General features: G+C 38.4%; 1 protein-coding gene across 1 annotated transcript in view; it reads right to left on the bottom strand.

The window, feature by feature from the left end:
* Nucleotides 1-16,087: 16,087 nt before the first annotated feature.
* Nucleotides 16,088-25,722, bottom strand: part of si:ch211-266k8.4 (TBC1 domain family member 12) — a 52,934-nt gene continuing 43,299 nt past the window's right edge. The window contains exon 16 of the mRNA XM_017473415.3: nucleotides 16,088-16,579. Coding sequence (XP_017328904.1) covers nucleotides 16,492-16,579 — 88 coding nt within the window. The 3' untranslated portion in view covers nucleotides 16,088-16,491. The remainder of the gene's footprint in view (nucleotides 16,580-25,722) is intronic.

A 25,722-nucleotide genomic window follows, 5' to 3' on the forward strand; every position in this document is an offset into this window, starting at 1 on the left:
TTCTTATCGCACTGTAGGAGCCATGAAACAGCAAGCGAATATTTAGATTGAAGCTATTCATTGTCAGTTGGTTAAGATGTTAACATTCAGATAGCTTTTAAAATCAAAAGCAGTGCAGAAATGTTGCGGTTTGCATCCAACCATCTCTGATATAATCACTTGTAGTTACACAGAACTGGAGAAAAAAAAAATACTGGTGGAAAAAAAACAACAACTGGTCATTCTGTAATCCTTGCAACTGACTAATCAGAGCTATTTACTAAAGCAAAGTTCCTGGAACTGTGACTCAGGAACTTAAAAAGTAACCTGCTTCTTTAGAAGTTGTTGGAAAATATTTCGAGTTCTTGAAAAGTTCCTGCATGGAAACAGGTGGTTTCTACACCATTTGTAGTGCTCATTATGTCCAATAGGGAGCCATTTTGGGATTCTGAAGCTTAAACAACATGCATTATGTCATCACACCAGAGAATCACATGTGTGATGTGTGAAATACTTGTGTACATGTGTGTGTACTGTTAAACTGATAACACAGTTCACCTGTCAGTGAAGCCACAGTTACTGATGTGCTACTTACCAAATAGTTACTAATTAACTAATGAGCGTAAGATCATATCCAGTGTTCTTAGACCTAAGTTCTAATAGGCTGATGTATAAATCTGTTTCCTGTGTATATAGTCTACAGAGAGAGAGAGAGGTGGTGAAGAGTGCTGGTCTCATAATCTCTGTCACTGAATTAGGCCTATTTATTGTAGAAGAAAAAAAAAAACACAAAACAAAACGAATGCACAGTTCTGCAGAGATTTCATAATGACGTCTATGTGAGATGTGTCATTTTTGCCATGTTGTGGAATTAAAGTGATGATCAGCACGAACTCCTGAGTGGATCTTGTTTTCCTGTTGTGTTGTATGTGTGTGTAGTGTTTGTCAGACACGCTTGTTTTTACTCATACTCATACCTACAAAGCAGTGAGGCGGTGAGTGATGTGTAATGAATAATCGGTGCGAAAGCACACCTTTGTGCAGGTTTCGGAGACAGAGAATGCGAGATTGACTGCAGACACTCAGGAATGTGCCACTGCACAACGTCTTTAATCCTCTTTAATGCCCTCTCATTTTCCCGTCATGCCGTCCGACCAAACAAATTAAGATCAACATTGCAGTCACACAGCAGCTCGCCAAGTCACTATATCATAACTATTATTACAGAAGATATATATATATATATATATATATATATATATATATACACTCACCATACACATTAATAGGAACACCTGCATATTGATGCAGTTATCAAATCAGCCAACCATGTAACAGCAACACAATGCATAAAATCATGCAGGTACAAGTCAAGAGCTTCAGTCAATGTTCACATCAAACCTTGAGGTGGATGAGCTATGTACAACAGCAGGAGTCCACATCAGGTTCCACTCCTGTCAGCCAAGAACAGGAACATGACGCTTTCACGGGAACAGACTCGCCCGTACTGGACAGGTGAAGACTGGAAAAGACCAGGTGATTTTTTTTCTATTCTTCACCTGTCCAGTTTGGGTGAGTCTGTTCCCGTGATAGCGTCATATTCCTGTTCTTGGCTGACAGGAGTGGAACCTGATGTGGACTCCTTGCTGTTGTAGCTCGTCCACCTCAAGGTTTGATGATTTGTGCATGCTGAGATGCTTTTCTGCTCACCACGGATGTAAAGAATGATTATAAAGTATGAGTCTCTATATCCTTCCTGGCAGCTCAAACCAATCTGGCCATTTTCCTCTGACCTCTCTTATCAACAAGGCATCTCCACCCACAGAGCTGTCACTCACTCAATGTTGTTGTTTTCTTGCACCGTTCTGTGTAAGCTCTAGAGACTGTTGTGTGTGAGAATCCCAGCAGATCAGCAGTTTCTGAAATATTCAAACCAGCCCGTCTGGCACCAACAACCATGCCATGATCAAAGTCACAGAGATCTTACTTTTTCCTCATTCTGATGTATGATATGAACATTAACTGAAGCTCTTGACCTGTATCTGCATGATTTTGTGCATTGTCTGGCTGCCACATGATTGGCTGATTAGATAACAGCATAAATGAGCAGATGTACAGGTATTCCTATAAAAATAGACAGCGAGATTATACACAATGGTTAAAAATTATGCCAAAATACATGCCATGGTAGTTATCCAAGTCAAATGCATTGTTACACACTGGCCTTGATATCATTTTTGCACCGTGTTGCCAAATTTAACCCCAAATCCTCTTTTTTGTAATCCAGTTTTGGAGTTTAGGGCATACAATTTAAAACCCTGATTAATCCGATGAAGGCTTTGATGTGACTTGTTGTGTTTGTGTTTCCCAGCATGTTTTCATATAGACGTTGCTCATACACGCATCACTTGCTCTGATGAAGCACCGAGTCTGACTCAGCGAGCTCCCCCAGAATGAACGCATTATCTGCCGTTAGTGGCGTTTCATTACGCAGCATCATGTAGCCACTTAAAAGGCTTTCTGAGTGATGCGGCTTTGATCGTAACCCCCAAAATTGTGTAGTTCGAGTGGATTATGTGTGTGTAATGAACCTGCAATGATTGAAGATCTTCTTTGAAGATTCAACAGATAGTTTATAAAGACCACCAATTCACTGTGCATTCTCCCTAAACACAAACACCATTATGGTGATAAATGAGCTGTGTGGGATTTCCCCCCCCCCTTTCTGATCTTTATAAATGATGAAGGGTCTGTGGTCTCGAGGCTCTTTATGGATTTTAAAACTGACCGAGGATCAGTATCAGGACTGAACACGTCCTACACGTCCAGAAAGAGCAACACGTCGTTTTGTATTCGTCATCGGCCAAATCTCGGTCAGCTGCTGATCTGATGATCACCAGATCATTTGGATGAGGATTTTCAGTTCATCATTCAAAACCCCCTGATAACCTACTGTCTTTTATTACTAAATACTTTATGTCCCACAGTGGAATTCTTGATTCTGATTGGTCAGGTGGTGTTGATTAACTCTCTCTAACAGCAGCTCTGATAGTAGTTCTGACTGCAAGGCAGAAATATATAAATAAATAGATAAATAGATTGAAGATTGAAATCTATAAATAGATCGAAGACGTGATGTTACTTAACCAAGCAAGCTTCATAACATGACAAGCTACATTTGTCGTCTTGTTAACTTAAGAAGAATGCCGGTTCATAGCTGCATAAGTGAGAACGGGAACTTTCTCGGCATTAGATGTAATTATAAACGGATAAAAAGTATGACGTCATTCTTTAATAATATTTATTCAAATGTTTGTGTTTACAAATTGCTGTGTCATAAGAGAAATTAAACGCTTTTAGGTGTCCTGTTATTGGAAAATATCAGTGTTAGGGTGGTAACAGTAGCTCAGCTTCTCCACACCACCCCATCGTTGATTATTCTCCTATAACAGCACACCCACAAATGTTTCATTCCTCACCTAGTAATAGTGTGTCGTGGTTATTTAATTAGTAGCCTGATTGTCTGAGTTGTGTAGGTTTCAGTCTGTACAGGATTTAGATTGTTGCGGCCAAAATGCTTGAATTTGCGACACAATTTTTTGTGTTTTTTGTGGGTTTTTACGGAAAACTCCTTGAATTGGCGAAACTGCAATTGCACGAAATAGTTTTGCACGGTCTTTCGTAGTGATGTTTGTTGGTAAATGAGACCTTTTTGCTGTGTTCATGTTTGACGCTCGTGAATCAAGGGGGCTGTAGGTTGTGACGGCGTCACATGGCACGTCTTGGCCGGAAAATCTGCTGAAATTTTGAAAAATCGCAAGCGCTGAATATTGCAGAGTGATTTTGTGTTCATTTCTCAGATCGCAAAATGGCAAAATCCTGGAGGGAATGTAGATTTGAGTTTTTCCTCACTCTTCTGAACTCTCCATCCTCTACAAAATGAGTTGACTCCCCCCCATTCCTGCCTTGCACGTGAAGCTCCACCCCCAGAACCTACAGTGGCTCAACTACAGTTAGCATTAACTAACAGCGATGACATCACTTTCAAGCACATTTGGACATTCAACACTATAAACAGACTAAATCTGTCTCACAACGATTTATGAGGATGTTCGCTAATGTTTACGTCATTGTTCCTTTTTCTTTGAATAATAAATATATAAACATATCTCCTCAATTTGTTATTTAAAGTTGGATTTACAGATCTGTCCAGAAGCAACGAGTTTCAAAAGCACCGAGTGATCTTTTGCTCACGGGAGAATTATCTGGCTGCGCTGTGCGCTTGCTGAATTGAGACTGAGATGAGGGTGGAGTGAAGGAGTGTTGAGAAGTGTCTATAAAATGACTGACAAGAGGCCCGTCCAAAGTCAAATAAGCATTCCCGACTGTAATAGTTTTGCAAACGGGTTTCCTCAGCCACGGAATACATTTGTGCTGAGGCCATGAATTAAACCATTGTACTAGATTATAAAAATATTGACTATTGTACCTTTAAAATGCTGCCTTCAAATACTGCGTTATTAAGTGATTAGCGGTGCATATAGAGCAAGGGGTTAGATAAACTGTCCAAATGAAATCACGTAGTTCAGTGTCTGTCTGTGTGTGTGTGTGTGTGTAGCGGGAAAATCTGTTCTGATGGCTCAACCTGTGTGTTTTGGCTAATTGCTAGCTGTCTTGCTCTCTCACTTCCTCTAACATTAATTTGACACGCTGTTAACAAAACGACTAATCCCGTTCACATTCCTGTGAAAGTAAAATTCCCACCTGAGAGGTTTTTAAACAATAGCTGGGATTATAGCAGTAAATATCAGCCTGCTCAGGTGAACCTCCACTGTATTAATGACCTCCAGTTTCTCACATCAGTGTGTGTGTGTGTGAGAGAGAGATTTACATACAGGTGGCTATAGCCTCTACACACAGAAACAGACACGCACACACACAATGACCACTTGAGCCTTGTGCAAACTGCAAGCCTAGATCAGTAAAACAGTATATACACTATATGGCCACAAGTATGTGCACCCCTGAATATCACACCCATATGTGCTTCTTCCCCGAACTGTTGGCACAACGTTGGAAGCACACAATTGTATAGAATGTCTCGGTGTGCTGTAACGTTACAGTTTCCCTTCACTGGAACTAAGAGGCCCGAACGTGTTCCAGCATGACAATACCCCTGTGCACAAAGCCAGCTCCATGAAGACATGGTATGTTAAGTTTGGTGTGGAGTCAACCCCACTGAACACCTTTGGGATGAACTGGAACGCTGAATGCACCCCATGCCTCCTCACCGAACATCAATGCCTGACCGCACTAACGCTCTTGTGGTGAATGAACACAAATCCCCACAGCCACGCTCAAAAATCTAGTGGAAAGCCTTCCCAGAGGAATGCAGCTTATTATAACAACTCTGTGTTGGATGGCTGCCTATGGTTTTGAACTTTAATGTCCAAAAAGCTCTTGTAAGTGTAATGGTCAGGTGTCCACATACTTTTGGCCATAGTGTATATAACCAGTTCCATATAATGAAAAAAATGAATGTACAAATCAAATTGTCATCCCAATCACTTCTAAAATGTAGGCCACGCCCCCTGCCTGAATTTGAATCTGATGCTGGGAAAGAAATTGTGCTTTAAGTTCTGCCATGACTGTTCTAGCTCTGTGACGCCCTTTTGTCCAGTTTAAAAATACCGTTGTGTCAGAAACCACTTAAACAGTTTGAGGTGAGGGTGTGAAGATTTAGACACAATTCATACGATGCTAAACTGGTAGCTATAAGCTATAACTTCTTAGCAAGATTAGCATCGTAGCTCTAGTACAACCTGTCCGACAGGAAACGTGTGCTAGCTGATTTACTAGCTTGCGTGAGGAGTAAAATGTGAACATTAACGAGTCTGAAGCTTAATGGATTGTGACGAGACTGACAGTGCTGGAATAAATGAACCAAGTCAAGGAACTAATTCCACTGTGACACTGCTTACATGCAGACAAAAAAAAACACGGGCTGAACATGCAGAGTTATGCATGTGACACATCCTGATGTTTGTGTGACTTGATGACAGATCAGAGAGCGAGAGAGAGAGAGGAAGAAAGAGATTTGCGTCTAATCTCTGCAGCATGAATGTAAACAGCCTTTAAGCTGAAACAGATTACATAGCTAACATTCTCCGTTACGAGCTCAGGTTTCCTCAGTGCATCATCACTTCTCTCAGCTCCGAGCTTTCCCGTTCCACTACACTGCTGGATTCCTCGGAGCAGTGATTTGTAAGGAGCGGCTGAAATCTAACAGGTGAGTTATACATTGACCAGAGCAAACACATCCGGCCCACTGCCTTGACCTTTCCTGCTCAGACAAAGACAAATGGACTCGGGGAGGCGGCGTGTTCCTGCACACAGCTCAGCGCTGATATGAGAACTGTAACTCCCTACACAACGTCTGATCCTAACCAGAGTAAAACACCAGACTAGGAGCAAACCCGCTCTTAATGTGCACCTATTATGCTTTTTCAAATATTACCTTTCATGTACTGTGTTATAGAGCTGTTTGCGAATGTAAAAAGTCTGCAAAGTTTCAAAAATTAAAAGTGTACGACAAACTGAGTTATTGGCTCACAAAAGAAGGAACCGATTCTGAACAGCTGACACGAGTCGTTTTAGTAATTCCAGAATTACTTCCTGCACTAAACTATGTACGTTTGTAACAAAAAAAACAACCCTGTCTCTGGTCTTCATTGGCTACTCGCTGACAGCTGTAGACCATTCACAACAGACTGGGACATCTGACCAATCAGAGTATGCTCTCTGAAAGGAGGAGTTTCAAATGAATCTTTTAGAACGGATCATTTAATGAGTCATTGTGACACTGGGGAAAAAAAGCAATGCTGCAGTTTAAATTATGAGCACATTAAAGTGTTTTTTGACCTTGGAAACATGCAAATCTACTGTATGAGACCGCGAAAACAAAATTAGGTAGGTTTCAAAACCATAATAGGTGCACTTTAATGCACATGTACACTAGCAGTCAAAAGTTTGCATCCCCTCAAAAAAAAGTTCAATGTACCCTCAATTTCAAATTCAAGTTTTATTGGACACCTACACAACCCTACACAGTACGACGTGCAGTGACTGTCCATGATACAAAAATAGAATGTACATAAACCAGAATTTACTTCTATGCAGGTAGGAAAGGAAACTATTTAAAGACATATATTAAAAATACGATGCAAGGGATACAGAGATCGGTAGCAGAAACTACGACTGTATTTTGAATAAGGTGCGAATATGGGCAATCGTTTGTGCAATATATGCTGAGGTAGTGTGTGTTGTGCAAAAGTCCAAGCTCTAGTCCTATGTGCTGTATTTAATGAGTTATCTACAAAAAAATGAATTCAACAATTGGAACGGTTCAAGATGAAGTCAGTGTATTGATCCTGATATGAAGCAGAGTTACTGTTTTACTCCTCTTAAATCACAGCAATTTGCCAATGACTAATTTATTTTTTATTTATTAAAGCACTATACTTTTTTTTCTCTCTTGAAGTTAATAAGACAAAAATGCAGCTTGCCGTGTTATAGTGACGTTCACGTGTCTGAAAACTTTACAGCTTTACAAAGACTCCTATAAATACTAAACAGACTCCTCACATCAAACTTCAGCATGTCAACAATTACACACTTTATGTGGAATGTCCACTATACAAATCCCTGGTACTAGAGAAAGGGTCAGCAGTGAGCTAATTGTGCCGTTTCTTCTAGTTTCCACAATACAAACAAAAATAACGAGGCCAGCTGACAAAGTTTATGATTCATATCAGCGCTGTCACACAAGAATCCTGTCACGACAGAGATTTTTAAGTTCTTAAGAAGTGCACAGTGACGAAAAATATAAATATTTGGACCGAACGAAGACGGTGGCCAAATTGTGCAGGATTACACTTCCCAAAATGTTTTCCAGCAACGTGCTCATAAAAATATATGTATAAGCAATAAATCAAATCTATACCAAAGAGAAAAACGTTTGTGGTGGGATTTTTTTTTTGAAAGCCTTGATTTTGAGAAAACTATTTTAACTGTGTAAAAAAAAGTTGACCAGGATAACATTTTGTTACATCAGAACATAAACTCAAAAACTCTACTTTGGCTTCTTGTTTTACTGAACGTGAAGCTTTTTAAATACCATATTTTTAATTAGACTCTTTCATTTACAGTACAGCTCCAGGGACCCTGGGTCAAATCAAATTCTCTTGGTCACGCACACAACTATAGATAGCTTGGCGTGCAGTGAAATGCCTTTTGCCTTTTACGTCCGATGACATGAAACAGAATTTACTTAGCTAGATTACACATTAGGTATTATTAGTTATTAGTTACACCGCAGAGAGAACCGGATTGGAGTTACACCTCCATTCAGGAATTCAACTGTGCGAGGAAAAACAGTGACTGGCAACCTGGCAATTCTTCTTCCATCCAGTATTGAGATTGTATCTTGTGATATAAAATGCACCCACATGCAGAGAATGGGTAGAATGTGTGTGTGTGTGTGTGTGTGTGTGATGCACAGTTAAAGCAAAGCGCACCCAAACAGGTTCCTGAGGTGCAGAGCGAGTCAGGACAGTTGCACAGAACAGCATGTTCTGCAGCATATTAGACATGTGTGTAACACCCTGCACCACGAGGCTTCAATCCGCACTGCAATAAAACCACCTCACAGTCACACCACACCCCCTTCATCCATGTCTGTTTGATGACTATACGGTCACTGAGCTTTCAATGCATTCTTGATTCTGATTGGTCAGGAGGTGTGTGTTACAGTTTATTTTTCTGTTACAGCAGCACAGGATTATATCAATATCAATGCGCTCATTCGAATACATTGTTATTTCTACAGTAACAGCGAATCGACAGAACCTTGCACTGCAAACGCTCCACAACATCAGTTTTCTGTAAGGAGATTTTGTTTTATTTAACATTTTTGGAAGGAGTCTCCAGTGTCGGCAAATTGTCGAAACCAGAATGATTTCTTCAGGACAGAGGAGGTGGCATTTTGCAGTCAATCTATAACATGAGAAGCTGCTTTTTAATGTCTTACTAACATCAACAGAGAGGAAAAAGAGATGCTGGAGAGCGAACGTAAAGTGAGAACAGGAAAATAAACAAATAAATAACAACAACAACAACAATAATAATAATAATAATAATAACAATAACAATAATAATAAATAAACAAATAATATGTGATTAATTTGGTATAAGAGGCAATGAAGCAAGTGTCTCTAACCGTGTTAAACTCCAAGGTAGGGTTCACAAAACATTTTCTGTAAAGGTGCTGATAGAAAAAAACAAATACTCTACTTAATAACCATGCCTCAAAGAATATCATTTGTTACATGTGTTAAATCTATTTATACACTATAGGCCATCATTTTTTGCTCGTTTTCATGAAGGGTGCCAATAATTCTGGATGTGGTTAAAATGACTAGGATAAGTCAGGATACAATCCAGATACAAGACACAAACAGGAGTGAAGTTCTAGGCTCCTTTCAAAACATTTTCCTTATGAATGGACGGGAACGTACAGAGGAAGAGGAATGTCGGAGGAAAAAAGGGTTTCCGTATGAGCACTCTTACTCCAGAGCAGAGCAACGGGTCATGCAGAAAGACGCACAAGACGAGTTTTAATCAGAGTTGATCTGCAAAAAAAAAAAAAAAAAAACCTAAAATGTTCAATTACATTAAATGGGTTGCTGTTCATTCAGTTTTAGTGGAAAACACTACAGATTTAAAAATACACGTTGACCCAGGTGTAATCACACGGTCCCAAAATGTGCTTTCTGTCTCAGGAAATCTGGCTACGCACACGCACACGCACTCTCTCACACACACATGGCGGATGTTCATTTTCACAGCACGCCTCTGTCCCACATCCCAGCTCGAATCTCAGGAAGCAGATGGCTCCTCTGCCCCTTCCTGTCCTACACACCGTTCCCACAATCCAGATGAAAGTGAGAAAAAAACCCCACCAAGATTAGAGATAGAAGAGAACACACACAAAAACAGGTTATATTACTCTACTGTACTCTGCAGTGTAACGGATAAAATAATAGTCATGATTATTTCACTACTGAACTTAAAATGGTGTATCCTGATTATTCAGCCTGAATTCAGTTTAGTAATAAAACCGGTAATAAACAATTCGATCAGGTTCTTCTTTCACAATGGAAATGATCAGCCTTATTACACACATATTTATGGTTTCGCTGTTTGTATTTATATCAGGGTAGGAGTTGTTTGTTTAACATTAATGGAAGGAGTCTCCAGTGTCAGGGCTTTGTAGCAGTCTCCGTAAAGCTGTAACTAAGTTCTCCTCAGTGTGAAATGGAATTTTTACTTTCCAGTTTCTCATGACATGACGAGCTGCGTTTGAGCCGAGAGTGAGGGAACGATTGTTTATACATATATTGTTATAGCGTAACTGATAACAGGAACCAACTTGTTTAGTGATCGTTCTACAACATTCAATTGAACTAGACATGGATGAAAAGTAGGATGCTTCGCACTGGGCCTCATCACACCACACTGTCGTTGATTATCTTCCTCTCACAGCACATCCTCGAGTGTTTTATTCCTCATGTAATGATGCGGCTCAACTTTATACGACTGTGCATCTTAACCATGATCATTTCATCTTTCATCCCCTGTCTCATTCTCACTGCCACATCGATTACGAAGGCACCATCATGAAGCTTCGACACCTGCTGTAAACACACACACACACTTTCTCTCTGTGCCCAGGAAGCTGGTAATGAGGAAAGCGGTAAATAATTAAGCTCACTCTCTCTCTCTGTCTGTTTTTCCAGCAGATGTTGGAGCCATATACACTCCCACTAAGCAAAATACTTCCCTATTCACTGCATCTGTACTGTATCTGTGATGACCACAGAAACAAACGTTGAAATATTTTTCCATTTCTGAGAAAACGCTCACTCAAAGCTCATGCACAATGGAAGTGAAAACATTTATGGAAAATTGATCAACACTAAATCGCTATAACGGATCTGACTGTGAGGGAACAACATAAGTGATAACAAGGACTAACGTGTTTCGTGGACATTCCACAACATAAATGTAGCTATAAAAGGCTAAAAAGTATGCCATGTTCTTTAATAAATAAAAGCTGTTGGCAAATTGCTGTGATAATTGGTCTAAGAGGAAAAACACACACCAGGGCATGCAGGTACAGGGAAATAACCAACTTTGGGATGACAGTAACAGTAACTCTACTTCAGGACAGGCTGCATTTCACTACACTAATGTTGATTCATTTCCTATAATAGCACAATAAAGTGTTTTATTCCTTAATTATATTTACGGTATAAATGACTAGGGCTCACTTATAGAAATATTGTGATTTATAGAGATTTAGACATATATATATGTATATATATATATATTTTTTTAATAATAACAAAATGACTGGAAGCAGCTGATTTAATGTTACTACTATATAAAAAAATGTTAGTACTTTGTAAAAAAAAAAAAATCTTTGTAAAAACAGATTTTACTGCACAGCTTTCTCAATGTTACCTTTTTTAAAACATTTATTTTAATACATAAAAATGTAACAAAAAAATTACAGATCTTTCTATACAGATTTTCAGTGATCATTTCTATCAAGAAAAATAATTTCTATTTGATCAACAATTAAATATTTCATTGATAAAAATATAATTTTTCCAATGTAAATAATTTTTTGATAGATATCAAATAACATATCAATCATTTGTATTTTAAAATGTAACACAACACTAGTGTATTGTTGGATAATTATTCATGAACCTATATATTGTGATACACGTTGTTTAGTTGCTTATCGTAGAAATATCTTTGAGAATCGTGATGTGATATTTTGCTCATATAAGCCCCCTCTATAAATGAGTATAAGTAGCTAGGTTTCCTGTTTTTCTTCGCAGCACAGGGAAAATGTGCTGAAGTTCTTAAAGATAAAGAAAAGAAATGCTGCCGTGTTCCTTTAAGAGCACAAACACACCAACTTGGACCACCAGAAGAGAATTTGACAAAATGATCTCAGAGCAAAGTGTGAAAAAGCTTCAGCTTGAAGAGTGGCCTGAAGCAATGCCACATGCTTACACGCACAAACAAACAAACGTTAACGCTGCGCTGTTACATTAGACATTTGGGTCAAACATCAACCACAGAAGGTTAGGAAAAAGAGCAGTGCTGGGAAACAGTGGTCATATTTGGTAAAGGACCACAGAATAACACAGTGAGCTAATGTTTCACCCTCAGTTTCAGTTTGAACACAGAGACATAGAAAAACATGGAACAAAGCAGTTATGAATACTTTGTACACATGCCACATGTCACAATGCTGTTTTTCTTAGAGGACGATCAAGTTCTAACTTGTACGTCAGCCATTTCCACGTGTGACACACTGTATCATTAGAACGTCACTCAAATCCCTCGACTATGTCAGCTTCACTGAAAAGTACGACACATCTGTCAATACTCCTTTACAGCTGTTGGATGAACATCCGGCCGCTTTGAACACCTCTTCAGAGGGAACAAAAAAAAAAACCCAACAACAACACTACTGAGTTCATTCAGGCCATCATGCTGGAAGTAAAGTGCTGCATTGAAACCCATTAACATGCGAGTTAGAGAACACGGGAAGTTCAGAAGGTCTGAATAGATAACCTGGGCGTCTGACATCAGTGAGCCGTCCCGTCGGAACTCTCTCCCACTTCCCCCTCGTTACCTGGAGGTGTATATGACTCCCCCTCTTCAACCCCCTCTCGTGAGCGGCTTTGATCGTGGACTAGCGGCTCTGAACCGATACAAGGTTGGACGAATTCACTCAAAGCATTCCTGAGCTTAATAGGTCACTACACTAATAGCTGATGTGCAGGGGGAGGACAGGTGTGTGTGCGCACTATCTGTCAGGGGCTGACACTCCAACCATGGGAGCAACTTAACTAGGGGGGGGAAATGACTTTGTTAGCTATATGTGTATAACATGTGCGTATACACCCGTATAACATACACCTTGCAGAATCTGCAAAATGTTAAAAAAAAGGCAACACGATACATTAAGAACCGGGGGGTGTAAACTTTTGAACAGGATGATCAGTGTAAATTGTTATTATTTGGTCTTTTGAGAAACATGTAAACATCTTAAGTAGCTTCTGAAGGGCAGTACTACATGTAAAAAGATCTTTAAACAAAATAATTTACACCGATCATCCTGTTCAAAAGTTTACACCCCCCGGCTCTTAATGTATCGTGTTGCCATCTTGAGCATCAGTGAATGCTTGCACCTTTTGTGAAGAGATGTTTATTTAGCATTTGTCGAAGGAGGCTCCAGTGTCAGCGCTTCATAACAGTCAGAGGTAAAGATTTATGTATTTTTTTTCTTATTACCTTGATGAGATAAAAAGACAGGCTAATGAGGGAGCAGCTGTTTATGGGTGTTCTTAGGTACAAATATGAAGCAAGGGTTAAACTTGGTTAAAATCTTTTCAGGTTTCCATATCGACCATCAACACTAGAAGATGGGAAAGTGGCAGTGATGGACTTTTTAGCTGGATGGAATTTTTTTCTTTTGGGAGAGGTGTTAAATTATGAATACACTTAAACTTTAATGTTCTCAATGTTAGAGAGCGAACGGCTTGCATGGCTGCTTCCAGAACGGATCACTAATCTTTATTGATGATGGATGAATTCAGAAGTTTACAGGATCGTCTTGTCTGCCAATTTACAGAGAAATGCATCCAAATTAATCAGGAGGAATTTTATCATGCAGCAAGACAATGATCCAAAACACACTGCCAACTCAACAAAGGACTTTCTCAGGGTGAAAAAGTGGAAGGTTTTAGACTGGCCAAGTCAATCTCCAGACCTTAACCCAATTGAGCAGCATTTCACCTCCTGAAGAGGAGACTGAAGAGAGAAACACCTGGAAACAAACAAGAGCTGAAAGAGGCGGCTGGAAAAGCCTGGAAAAGCATCACAAAAAAAAAAAGAAACCAACAATTTGATGATGTCTATGAGTCACAGGCTTGATGCAGTTATTGCAAGCCAGGGATACGCAAGCAAATCTTAAGTGTTATTTACTTTAATTTACTTCAAGTTTGATCGGTTCCTATACATTTGCCTGCCTAAAAATTGAGTGGTCTGATGCAAAAGGTTCTATGTTTTATGTTGTCTAACACATCTAGATGTAAATACCAAGAAATAAAAGCTGAAATCCTAAAAAAAAAAAAAAGAGCGCGAACGACGTGACCAAGCATCATCACTACATGTAATGCAGCATAGCTCTGAATCAAGTAAAAGGCTTCACACGGTCAGTTTTAGGTCAGCTAATGACTTCCATTTCACACATGTAGCTGAAGTAATTAACAGCAGGGTGTGTTATGTACTGTGGCTAAATACCGCACTAAAAAATGCCACACACACAAAACAGAAATACCTATACTGTATAATTACCCTGTAATTCTACAGATTAATTATATAGTCTATCTGTGTGTGTGTGTGTGTGTGTGTGTGTGTGTGTGTGTGTGTGTGTATATATATATATAAAATGTATATGTGTGTGTGTATATATATATATATTATATATATATATATATATATATATATATATATATATATATATATATATATATATATATATATAAATATTTGTGATTGGTTTATTACGATCCATGGAAATATACGTCTGATGACAGATCAGAGAGAAAGTGAAGCTGATCTAGCTCAGGGATAAAGTGATGAGATCCATGAAAACAGGGCTGCTGTGCATCACCTATACCCTAGAAGTCTCTAAAAGATGAGATAAGGAGGGGAATGATGGGCGAGGAACACAAACCGGCTGCTCCGCTGATTTCAAGGAAAAACCTCACATAACTTTTTTTAATCAACGTATAGTTCAAGTACATTTGCGTGTAAGCTTTACCTCTGATAATTATAGAGCCTCGACTCTCGGTACACTCCCTCCGTGTCTCTCTTGTACACACACTAATAAAACACGTGTGACGTTTGTGCTGCCAGCGATCTTCACCTGCCTCCACTGTGTGCTCACTGTAACACACAATACACAGTGGGAAAACACACAAAACCACTAAGATGTTGACGTCAGGATTCACTGATAATCAGTTGGCCGATATATCATGATATTCATCAGGTACACGGTGATTAATCAGACTGAATCAATTTGGTAACATTTTGCTTTCAAAAATGTAAGTATTATTCTTTTAATAATAATCGTGTCTATAAATAAGACGACGTGGTCGCGTTTCGTTTCGTTGTGACCGCCTCTGACTAGCGAGAAGCCGAGAATAAAAGTATCTGAGTAATCTGATTGTCTTTAAACATTGCATAAATGATCATCATTTAAATCATCATTAAAATACTTCTAAATATTTAACATGCTTGAAACTTTCTTTTCCACAAATCTCTGTTATACCCGATGACAAATATAATGTAACGTAAAAAATTTTACATTCACCGAAACCGGTTTCCTGAACACATCCACCCCTATGAAATATTTGGAATATCCTACAAAGTCACATGTTCGACATCATCCAAAGTTCCCGAGGAGAAGAAGAAAAGCCCCGTCGTTCTTTTTTTCTTTATATTCAATGACGAGGTCACTTTGAATGTACACCACTGTTGTACAAATTATTGACTGAAAGAAAATGAATCATTAAAAATAATCATTTGAAGTAAATCATTAGAATGTCAGTAATGTCCTTCAGTCATAAATATGGAAGCTAGTTAACAACAATTTGTGTTTGTTAATTTTATGCTTTAAAATATATATAAATAAATAAATAAATCCTCAAAGCCTGTTATTTATTTAAGAACAAAATGCAGCCTGCCAGCAAAGAACCGTTTTAAAAACACTGAGATACCGTTGCCGGAGATGGGTTAAGACACTTTTTTCCAATAGTTAAATGCATGTTTTGTTGGATATTTAAAGAATTACAGTGGTTAAATGGCACTGTAATCATGGAATCCCTCGTAACAGACATGACTGAAGATGTGACCCTAGCCCCAGACATTAGCATCAATTAATAATGAAACCATGAAGTGGCTCATTCATCTTTTATTATCTCAAATAACTCCAATAAAACATTCACCAGAAATTCCAACAAGCGGCATAAAAATGACAGACGCTATTAGCATCAAGTGCTCAGATTAATATTTAATTGTTTTTTAGTGTGTACTATTAAGTAGTGTTTAAGATTATCAGGTTATAACTAATGAATATACAGAATACTGTAGAATATCTTATAACTGTGTTAAAACATTTCAATTTCTCAGTGCCGTAGAGGATCTCACTCCATGCCCATGATCCTGTGTAGAAACCATGAGCTGTACCGACTCTTTAGATGGTTAAGACTAAGATCTGGATCGAGGTTTTAAAGTCCGGCATCATTCGGCGCTCTGTGTAGTGCCCACTCAGAGACGATTCGAGTCAGACCTCCGTGTCCCTCAGATCAGCTGAGACTCCCGGATCTGGATGCCTGGACTGGAAGCGATGATGATCTCGGTCAGTGGAGCGCGTCCTGGAGATGGGGTCCTTGAGGAGAGAAAGAAGTGTGAGGAAATACTGTATCGCCTTCACTCTGGACACAGTGATCTGATTATTTTAAGTGGCAATTTTTGTACATTAGAATAAACTTGATGTTGATTATACAAAAATAAATACACGAATAAAAACAAATATTTCTTCACAGCGTCCACTAATGTAACCCCGACCTCCGAACTCGAAAAATCACCTTTGAAGTCACTCTTAGGGCAAACCAAATGCTATGCACCAAGAGCTACCAGTCACTTTGAGGTGCATAGCGGTTAGCGAGGATACATTTAAAGAGGAAACCAGTGAGTCATTATTTATTTATTTATTTATTTTTTGTAGTTCAGACTTTCAAAAATATTTCAGCTCACAACAACAAAGAAAATATGTTCCACCATTGTTGTCTCTTATGACACTAACTGCTAACATTAGCCATGTCACCTAACTAGCATAACAGATAACTCATGTATCTTCTGCTTGCTAGCTTGGTGACATGGCTAATGTTAGCAATTTAGCACAACACAAACTGTCGTTTTAGTGGAAAATATATTAGTTAGTTGTGTTTGTGGAAAATATTTTCTTGTTGTTTTAAGCAGAAATATTTTTTTAGCAGTGAGGCACCCTATTTTTTTTTCTATAGATTTTATAGACCCTTAAATTGTTATAGATTTTTTTTATTTTATGACTTCTACATTAGATTTCCAAACATTTGTTTTCCAGCACAAAAGGAAATATTACAGAAAAATGTTTGTATGTTAGTAAAGAAAGCAGCATATTATGTAAGAGACACTCAAAAGAAAACACAATGAAGGCTGCTGAGTTTTGCTGCAAAAATAAGAAGCGAGTGCGACAGTTAAAGTCTCCAGAAGAACAGTGTCTGGTTCTGCAACATGCTCAATAAAACTTGCAGCTCATTTCCTTATCAAACTGCACTAACTGTACCGGAGACTACCGATTTTTATTTATTCATCACACCAAACATTGACTTTGTTTCATTGACTACTGTTTACGGTATTATTTTTTAAAAAATGTAGAAACATTTAATTTCATTATTTTGAAGGCATCTTTGCTCTACAGCATTTCTTTGCATAGTGTAAGACATGCAAGAAAAGCAGATCAGAACTAGAGGCGCTTTGCAAATGGAAAGAGAGAACTTTCTGCAGGGTTTCATCCACAGCTCTGTGCGTTTATGATTTGGTGTTCTGCTCTATTGAAGTAAAGCAGGTTTTGATTGGCAACTCGACTCGTTTTTAACAATAGTGAGTAAGCAGTAAACTCTCTCTGAGGCTTCCGTTACTTCCGCGAATGAGAGCTGTATTTCCAGCGGCCTCCCTCTTCCTCTCTGTCTGCTTCACTTTCTGTTTCTCTCTCTCTCTCTCCTTCCTCCCCTCCAGCTCCGAAGCTCTTTATTGCCAAAAATAAATAAATAAATATTAATATGACCACAGGATACACCATTGTTAATGCAGCAGAAACACACACACACACACACACACACACACACACACACACACACACACACACACACACACACACACACACACACACACACACACACACAGAGAGAAAAGGTTCATATAATGTGTTATAAATGTGTATAAAGCCCACATCCTGAGGGAAAAAAAGGAACAATTTTCCAGCAATCTGTTCTATAAACGTCTCGAGAGCATCTTGTCAGAGAAATAAACATTACGATTGTAACATCCAAAGACTAGATTTCTTGTTTTATTGAGTATGCAAATGCATGCATATTTAATTCAACAATTTGCATAAATGAATGATGCATTTCGGGGGGGGGGGGGGGGGGGTCAACGAAATAAAACAAAAACAAAGAATATGAACCGGCAAAGATGGACTGTGATATCTATTGTTTTAAATGACCCTGTTTACCTGTAGTGTCACGCCTCATGTCTCAAACTAAAGATTTTAACGTTATTTATTATTTGCTGAAAAAAATGAAAAAGAGACCCTCATAAAATGTGTAATGGTTTTAACGGTTATAATGGGAATTGTATTGGTTTTAATGGAAACTGTAATTGTCCCTGCCGGTCTCCACTGGTAATTCGTTGCCTTGTACTGATGGCATGTTACAGTATGTCTAGTGGATAAACCAATAATGGTAATGGTTTTGATGGTTAGCTCAAGGTTTGTAATTGTAGCGGAAACCCTTAGAATTTCTGTGATGGTTTCTACAGTTTTTTTCAGCAGGGTGCTATTACAGCATGTTCCAAAGTGTTTGATTCCTCTCATACCACAGCGATCGGCAAACACTAACATTTTTTATTTGTTAGTGAACGTGTCATACTTTTTATCCATTTAGAGCTACATTTGATGTTGTAGAATACCTGCAAAAACATGTTAGTCCCTGTTCTCACTTACGTTACAGCAGCTATAAGTTGTTTCCTCACCAGCGTCACTTCTGTCGTGTTACTGTACTAAGAAACAGGAAAAAAAAAAAGCGCAAAGTCCCGTCATGGAGACTTTCCATTGGTGGAAAAACTTACCGACACTGCAGACTCCCTCCATAAATGTTCAACAATTCTCTCCTTACAGAAAACTTCACCATATTAACAATTATACTGAATGTTTTTCTTTGTCAAATAACAACGCGGGTTTAAAACCCGTTAGTTATTAGCTTTAAATGATGTGGAGCGTAAACCTCTGTCCGTACAAGTCTCCGTGAAAGCTGTTAGTATAGAAACAGTAACGAATCAGAACATGTGCATTAAATAAACCTGTGATTTTCCTTGCAGCTGGAACTACTGCCCGAGCTGCACTTACAGACAATTAATCAACACCTTTTGATCAATGAGAATGGAAAATTCGACAACAATGTGGTATAAAGAACATACGTATTATACAAGCTCTCTGATTAAAACATGCTTTATTGCAGTTCAGCAACACCTGGTCCTGCAGTGTGTGAGTGTGTGTGTCTACCAGCTGTCCTACACACTGAGTGCTGCAGGGATTGTGTGTGCAGAAGATTAGCTTAAAGACTTCATGCACGCTGAATTGAAGCTGTATGCCGGCATGGTGAGATGCTCCAAGCCTGTAGTGAAGCACTGAATCACAGCTTTATTTCTGAAAAACAATCGATGGGCACAAAAAAGCCGGAGCCGTGTGGAGACAGCAGCTCCAGACAGGCTGCCGGGGAAAGAGAGGCCCGGCTCTTAGAGCCGTGCCGACGGATAATCCTGAGTGACGGCGCTCTGGCCTAGCAAATAAACACGAAAGGGGGATTATTAAGGGGGGTTGATAGAAATGAGATCAGAGGAAGGTTAATGTTGTTTGACAGAAAGCACGCCTGGCACCGAGGTGGGCACAGATTAGCGAAAACAGAAGTGACATTATATTACACCTCTTAGCCAATTTCTGGCTCACATTTCTCACCTACTCGCTCTCTCTCACACTCTCATGCTGTCTAGTTGCTGCTCGTCTGTTGTGGCCATCATAAAAGATCCCTATATAACATACACACACACACATTATTGCTGTTCTGAACACTGCTGGTTGGTGAAAGGCTAGCATAAATCAAGTATAACACAGAATTTAAACCCTTTGCTAGCATGTGTAACTAGCGTTTGGTTGTACTACAAATCGTATTACTCGAGCGTTTAGTGTTTACCAAAATATCATGAGCGTGTCTCGAACACCTTCGATATATCTAATGCACGCTCAACTTTACTGCAAGTGGCCAGAGATAATGACAGCATTATCGATAATTATAGTATAGTATTAAGATTACTGCAGCACTATAGTATTATAGCATTATAGTATTAAATACTGTATACAGAGTAGCATAATGAACAACAATACAAATAGAAAATAACAGCAATAATCATAATTGCACATGTGGAAGCATGTCATTTGTCATTTGTGAGCCACAATGCACAGAACTGGGGTTTTATCAACTCTTTAGTCTTTTTTAGTTATTAAATAATTTTTATATCATCAACACTAACACTTATTTACTGTTTGGTTAATTATGCAAGACTTTCAGATGGGAGGGTCTATATTTAGAAAGACTTAATTAAATCTTACTCTCCAAGAGTACTCATTTTCTACCTGATTTAGGTCCTAAACGGCTTAATAAGAAATACATAAACTGAATACATAATCTATAATTATCTACATACACCTAGCCTACATGGTGTAATTCATTTCAGTAAAAAGAAAAGTACTGCAAACCTCTTGGACCATATTTTCCTTCTTTCTAACGGTTTTAGGTTATTTTAATTCAAGTTCTGACTCTGCGCTCACTGTTTATGCCATTTCTGAGGATGCTAAAATGTTATTTTCAGCACCTCTTACTCAGCGATCCTGATTTACTCAGCTTCACTCATGTATATATTTGGTTAATTTACTTCTTTCCTGCCATCTTGGGCAGGTGAATTCTGATGAATACTTTCCTTTTATTGGCGCACTATGGCAATGTAGATAAGTTAGGGCATGTTTCATTCAAATTTTGTGTGTATGAGGGTAAATTGGGGAGTGTGTTATGCAGGAACAAGTGGGAGGAGCTTGTTTCCATGCAGCTGAAGTGGGTTCATCATTTGCGCTCACATTACTGTTTGTTTTGATGTGGTATTACCGTTTCGCTCAAACCACGCTCGTTTCTACACGGTCTTGGACAATGGTAGAATTCACACTCCGGATAAGCTTTATCCTGAATGTTTTGTGCCTGCACTTTTACGTTATTATTATAATAGCAATAATAATTAAAAATAATGAAGCTTGGTGAAAAAATGTCATGCACATTGGCTTTACTTCTTTTACTTGGCAAAACAAAATGGCGTCATTCAATCCTGTGGAGAAGAAAATAACATTCAACCAAATGTTGCGGTCAGCAAAGCGACACAGACAGAGCAACATGGTTGATCACTGCACACATGGCCAAGATATTCTTCTGAGGTGAAAATTTTTTAACTTCATGTAATCTATTGGTTTAAAATACCTGTGCTACTCTCATGGTTTTTAATGGCTATTATGGGAATTGTATTAGTTTTAATGGAAACTATAAATGGTCCCTGTGGGTATCCACTGGTAATTTGTAGCCTTCTACTGGTGACACGTTTAGTGGATACCATTAAGGACTTGCATCCTTAATACATCCTACTACGCAATGGAAACCATTTGGTAATTGTTAACAGCTGATGGTTTGTAGTGGTATTTGTAGTGGAAACCATTAGAATTTCTGTGATTGTGTTTCTATTGGGTTTTTTTTTTTTCCAGCAGGGTGGACATGCACTAGCTGTACTTAAATGTTGCCGTTGCTACGGTTACCAAGCAAGACATGAACAATTTTTTTAAAGCTGCATTGAGCGGGAATTGTGACTACTCATACCCCCATGGCAAACAAACTAGTGGACTAAAAACAAATGTAGCGTCCAATTAAAATCTAAAGAACAAACATGACCAGTTCTCGGTGTGTCTTTCTCCACTGTAAAGCCTTTTTTTTTTCTCCAGTATCTGATGAAATTAAGAGCACTAAAAGGAAGTTCGAGATCACGAGCCAGCTGGGTGAGATTTCACTGTGCCGGAGATGCAGAAATTTAGGATGGGGACGCAGCTGCACATTTCTTTAAGGGAACTGAGGTCAGCACATTGATTGTGTGAGAGAAATCCACTGAGGAACATTTACTCTCCTCACGTGGGTGAATAAAGAGCCTCAGGAATGGGACAAAGTCCATGAAAATGCTTTAGTCCTCACCAAGAGGAACAAGGCTTACATTAACGCACTTCAGTATAGCTTTAATAGAGCTGATCCATGATAAGCTGTTTTATTTTTTACCTCTGAGGTCTGGATATAAAATGTTAAAGAAACCCAAAGGTACTTGATCAGCCAAGACATACTCATCTTTCACGCGGTCACCTCGCAGTAAGACGTATCAAGGAAAAGTATAGACGCTATTTAGATTTAGATAAAATTTTATAGAACACCACTGCTCATAGCTAAACGTGACATGCTACATCAAATATCATGCAACTGTTTGTTTTATTTAGCGTGTATTAACGCACTTACCAAGCTAGCAAACTCACCACGTTATAAGATTGTTTCATGTTAGCTACCACCAAAGTCAACATGTAACTGGGCAACAAATCGGAGCTTTTAATCATCCAGTGAGGTGACCACTGAATTGATCATATGTCCGTCCCATTGGCCTGCGTTCACACTAGGCACTTTCTTCTATTTTTTCTTCCATATTTAACTATGATGATGATGATGATGATGATGATGATGACGATGATCATGATGAGGAGGTGGCTGCTTGCCTTAAAGTTTTGGCTTTATTCTCACTCACCATTAAGACTTATTTTTTGCTACCCCAAGCTGTCACCTGATTGCTTAGGTGTTAAAAACAAGCAGTTGTCACTTAAGGCTTTCAGCTTTTTCAAACACTCTGCAGTGACCGGCGCATTTTTCCCAGCTTCTTGAAGGATTACATATAAAACAATGGACATGGTCCAGTGTGAAAGCAGCCTTAGGCTCCGCCCACAAAGTTTAATGTAGTTAATATAGTTCCACTTTGACCTTAAATGTGGATTTACAGATAATCCTTGCTATTTATTTGGAGCACATACATGAACTCTATTTATACTGGTATATTAAAAATAGATTTATATTTATAAAAATGTCTTTACTGATCAACGATATCTGGCTTAAGGTGAGTTTGGATTACAGTCCTGGAGCGTTGAAACTTCATATTACTAATTTCCTGGTTCTAAATACACAGAGTTAACACACATCCCGCAAAAAGGCTGATCCAAGCTGAATGTGGGGAGAGGACAAAAAAAAAAAAACAAACAAGAACAGATGGGAAATGCTGGGAAATTCAGAACAGAGTCATGAATAAGTCAGAGCTATGGAGTTGTGTGGTGTGAGAGAGTGGAGTAGCCATGTTTCCCTGGGGAAGAGGCTTTGTGTGCCCTGGGGAAGAGGCTTTTCTCCCTGCTGATCTCAGGATACTTTCTGTGGGTTCCTGTGTGCTGTTTTGGTTCAGAACTGACTGACTGCACAACCAGCCTCATCATGGTGACTCCCCTGTGGATGCGGGAGCATGAGACATGCAGGACCTTCACCCCTCTCTCTCGCGCTCTCTGCACCCTTATGCTCACTAATGCTCTTACATACATCATGTGAGAAAGGATGTGAAAACATGCAGGCGCTTAATACAAAGCAGTTCAAGTGCAGTACGTATCCTGGCTCTGCTAGGGTTGCCAGATATGTGCTAATCCTTGTATTCTATGAAGAGTTGCACTAATCACTCATAGCTACGCTGTGCGAGTCCATAATTCAACTGAGGAACTTGAAAATAACAATATTTCGTAGGATAACGTTATCATTACAAGACAATGAAGTAAAACAAGCAATGTTTACAAACAAGCAAAATTCTAAATACAATTGTATTAAACACACAGCTGCTTGCTAGGCTAGCAGTCATTTACAATTTACATTTTTTAAAGTTTTGAGCTGAAATAAAATGTACACATTCTGGGCCGTATTTAGAGTAGTATTAATGTTGAAATTGCGTACAGACTACGCATGGGTAACGTGATGACATAATTTATCACTGTACCGATATGTCAAAATACATTTTTCTGTGATTATCGCAACAAAAATAGTAAATAATTACAATCTGACTGCAAGAAGCTGACGTGATATTTACAATTTCAAAGTACAAAAAAATTCTCTCTTTTTCAGTGTTCAATACAAATTATATTAACAATTTGTGTATTAACAATAAACTGAATTACAATGATTATTTATCATCAATACTACATAGAATTTTTTAATGCAGCAGCAACTGTATTGCTCAGTTCTTGGTAGTAAACCTACATCATGATCTAGTACCCTATAGTACCATATGTACTACCATATAAATGTCTTTATAAATCATACATATATGATATATTATGGTCATATTCTCCACCCCTGAATCAGCCCTGTGAGCATAAATGCAGATTTATGCGCCACATTTGGATTTGTAACGCTGATTTCTGACCATATGTACTGTAAAAAAAAAAGTTTTTTCAAGGTTTTTCCCTGACAAAAAAAATATTCCTTAGCAAGGAAAGATATCTTGAATAAAGGAAAGGTTTCCTCATTATGAGATTATTTGATCAAATCTATGACCATTAAGCCTATTTCTAGATATATTTAATAACTTCAGGCTTAAAATTGTCTAAACAAGCAAAACAAGCTAAATGATGTCGTGAAATGAATAACAATTTCTAGAAATAGGCTTGATAATCGTATGCTTGTGTAAAAGCATTCTAATAAAGAGAAATATTAGTTGAATTTGCCTATATTCATGATATTTTTAATTGCTAAGATGTCATTTTTTTTTTTAAAAGTGGTGATCTTTGTTCCTAAAGTTTTGCGCTTTTTGACTAAAAGACAAACCTTCAAAATTCTTAAGATCTTAAGAAATGTCATGTACGGATTTTTTTTTTTATTATTTCGAATATATAAATATTTAAGAACTCCTGAAGACCAAACGGAAATGATCTTTCATAAAATATGGAAATATTACGTTTTGAAGCAGCAATTAGCTACACATGAAAAAAATCCTAATGATCAAATTTCTGAGATTTTTACGCCCATAATCCCTGTTCAAATCGAATCCCGATAACTCTACACACCTGAAACGAGCCATTGAAGAAAGAGCGGTAACCTCCAACTATTTTCTAGTGTCGAAAAGACAAAAAAAAAAAAAAAAAAAAAAAAAAAAAAAGAGTGAAATGTGCAAGCGCTGAAACGCAAAGAGCTTCCAGTTCATTCAGATCAAGTTACATACACACACCTGTTCACGATAAACACAGCGAGCTCACGGTAGTGCCTTCCCTCATCCTGCAGAAGGAATGCTGGAATATCAAGTCAGACTGCTTGTTAAAAATTATCGATCTAACATTCAGAACGGTCGTGGCACAAAATTGGTCTGAAACAGTAGAACAACATTCTGAAGAGATGAATCAGAAACTACGAGGAAAAACAAGCTGATAAGATTTACATGCAACCTGTTTTTTTTCCCTGCAGATTACTCACAAAGTTGGAGAAATAAATGATTCGACTCTTTCTAGGGCAGGAGGTAACATGTGAACCTTACAACTCCACTAATTATGTTGGCTGCACAGAGTCTGTTTCT

The sequence above is a fragment of the Ictalurus punctatus genome, chromosome 8 (assembly GCF_001660625.3).
Source record: "Ictalurus punctatus breed USDA103 chromosome 8, Coco_2.0, whole genome shotgun sequence".
In the NCBI taxonomy this organism is placed as follows: domain Eukaryota; kingdom Metazoa; phylum Chordata; class Actinopteri; order Siluriformes; family Ictaluridae; genus Ictalurus; species Ictalurus punctatus.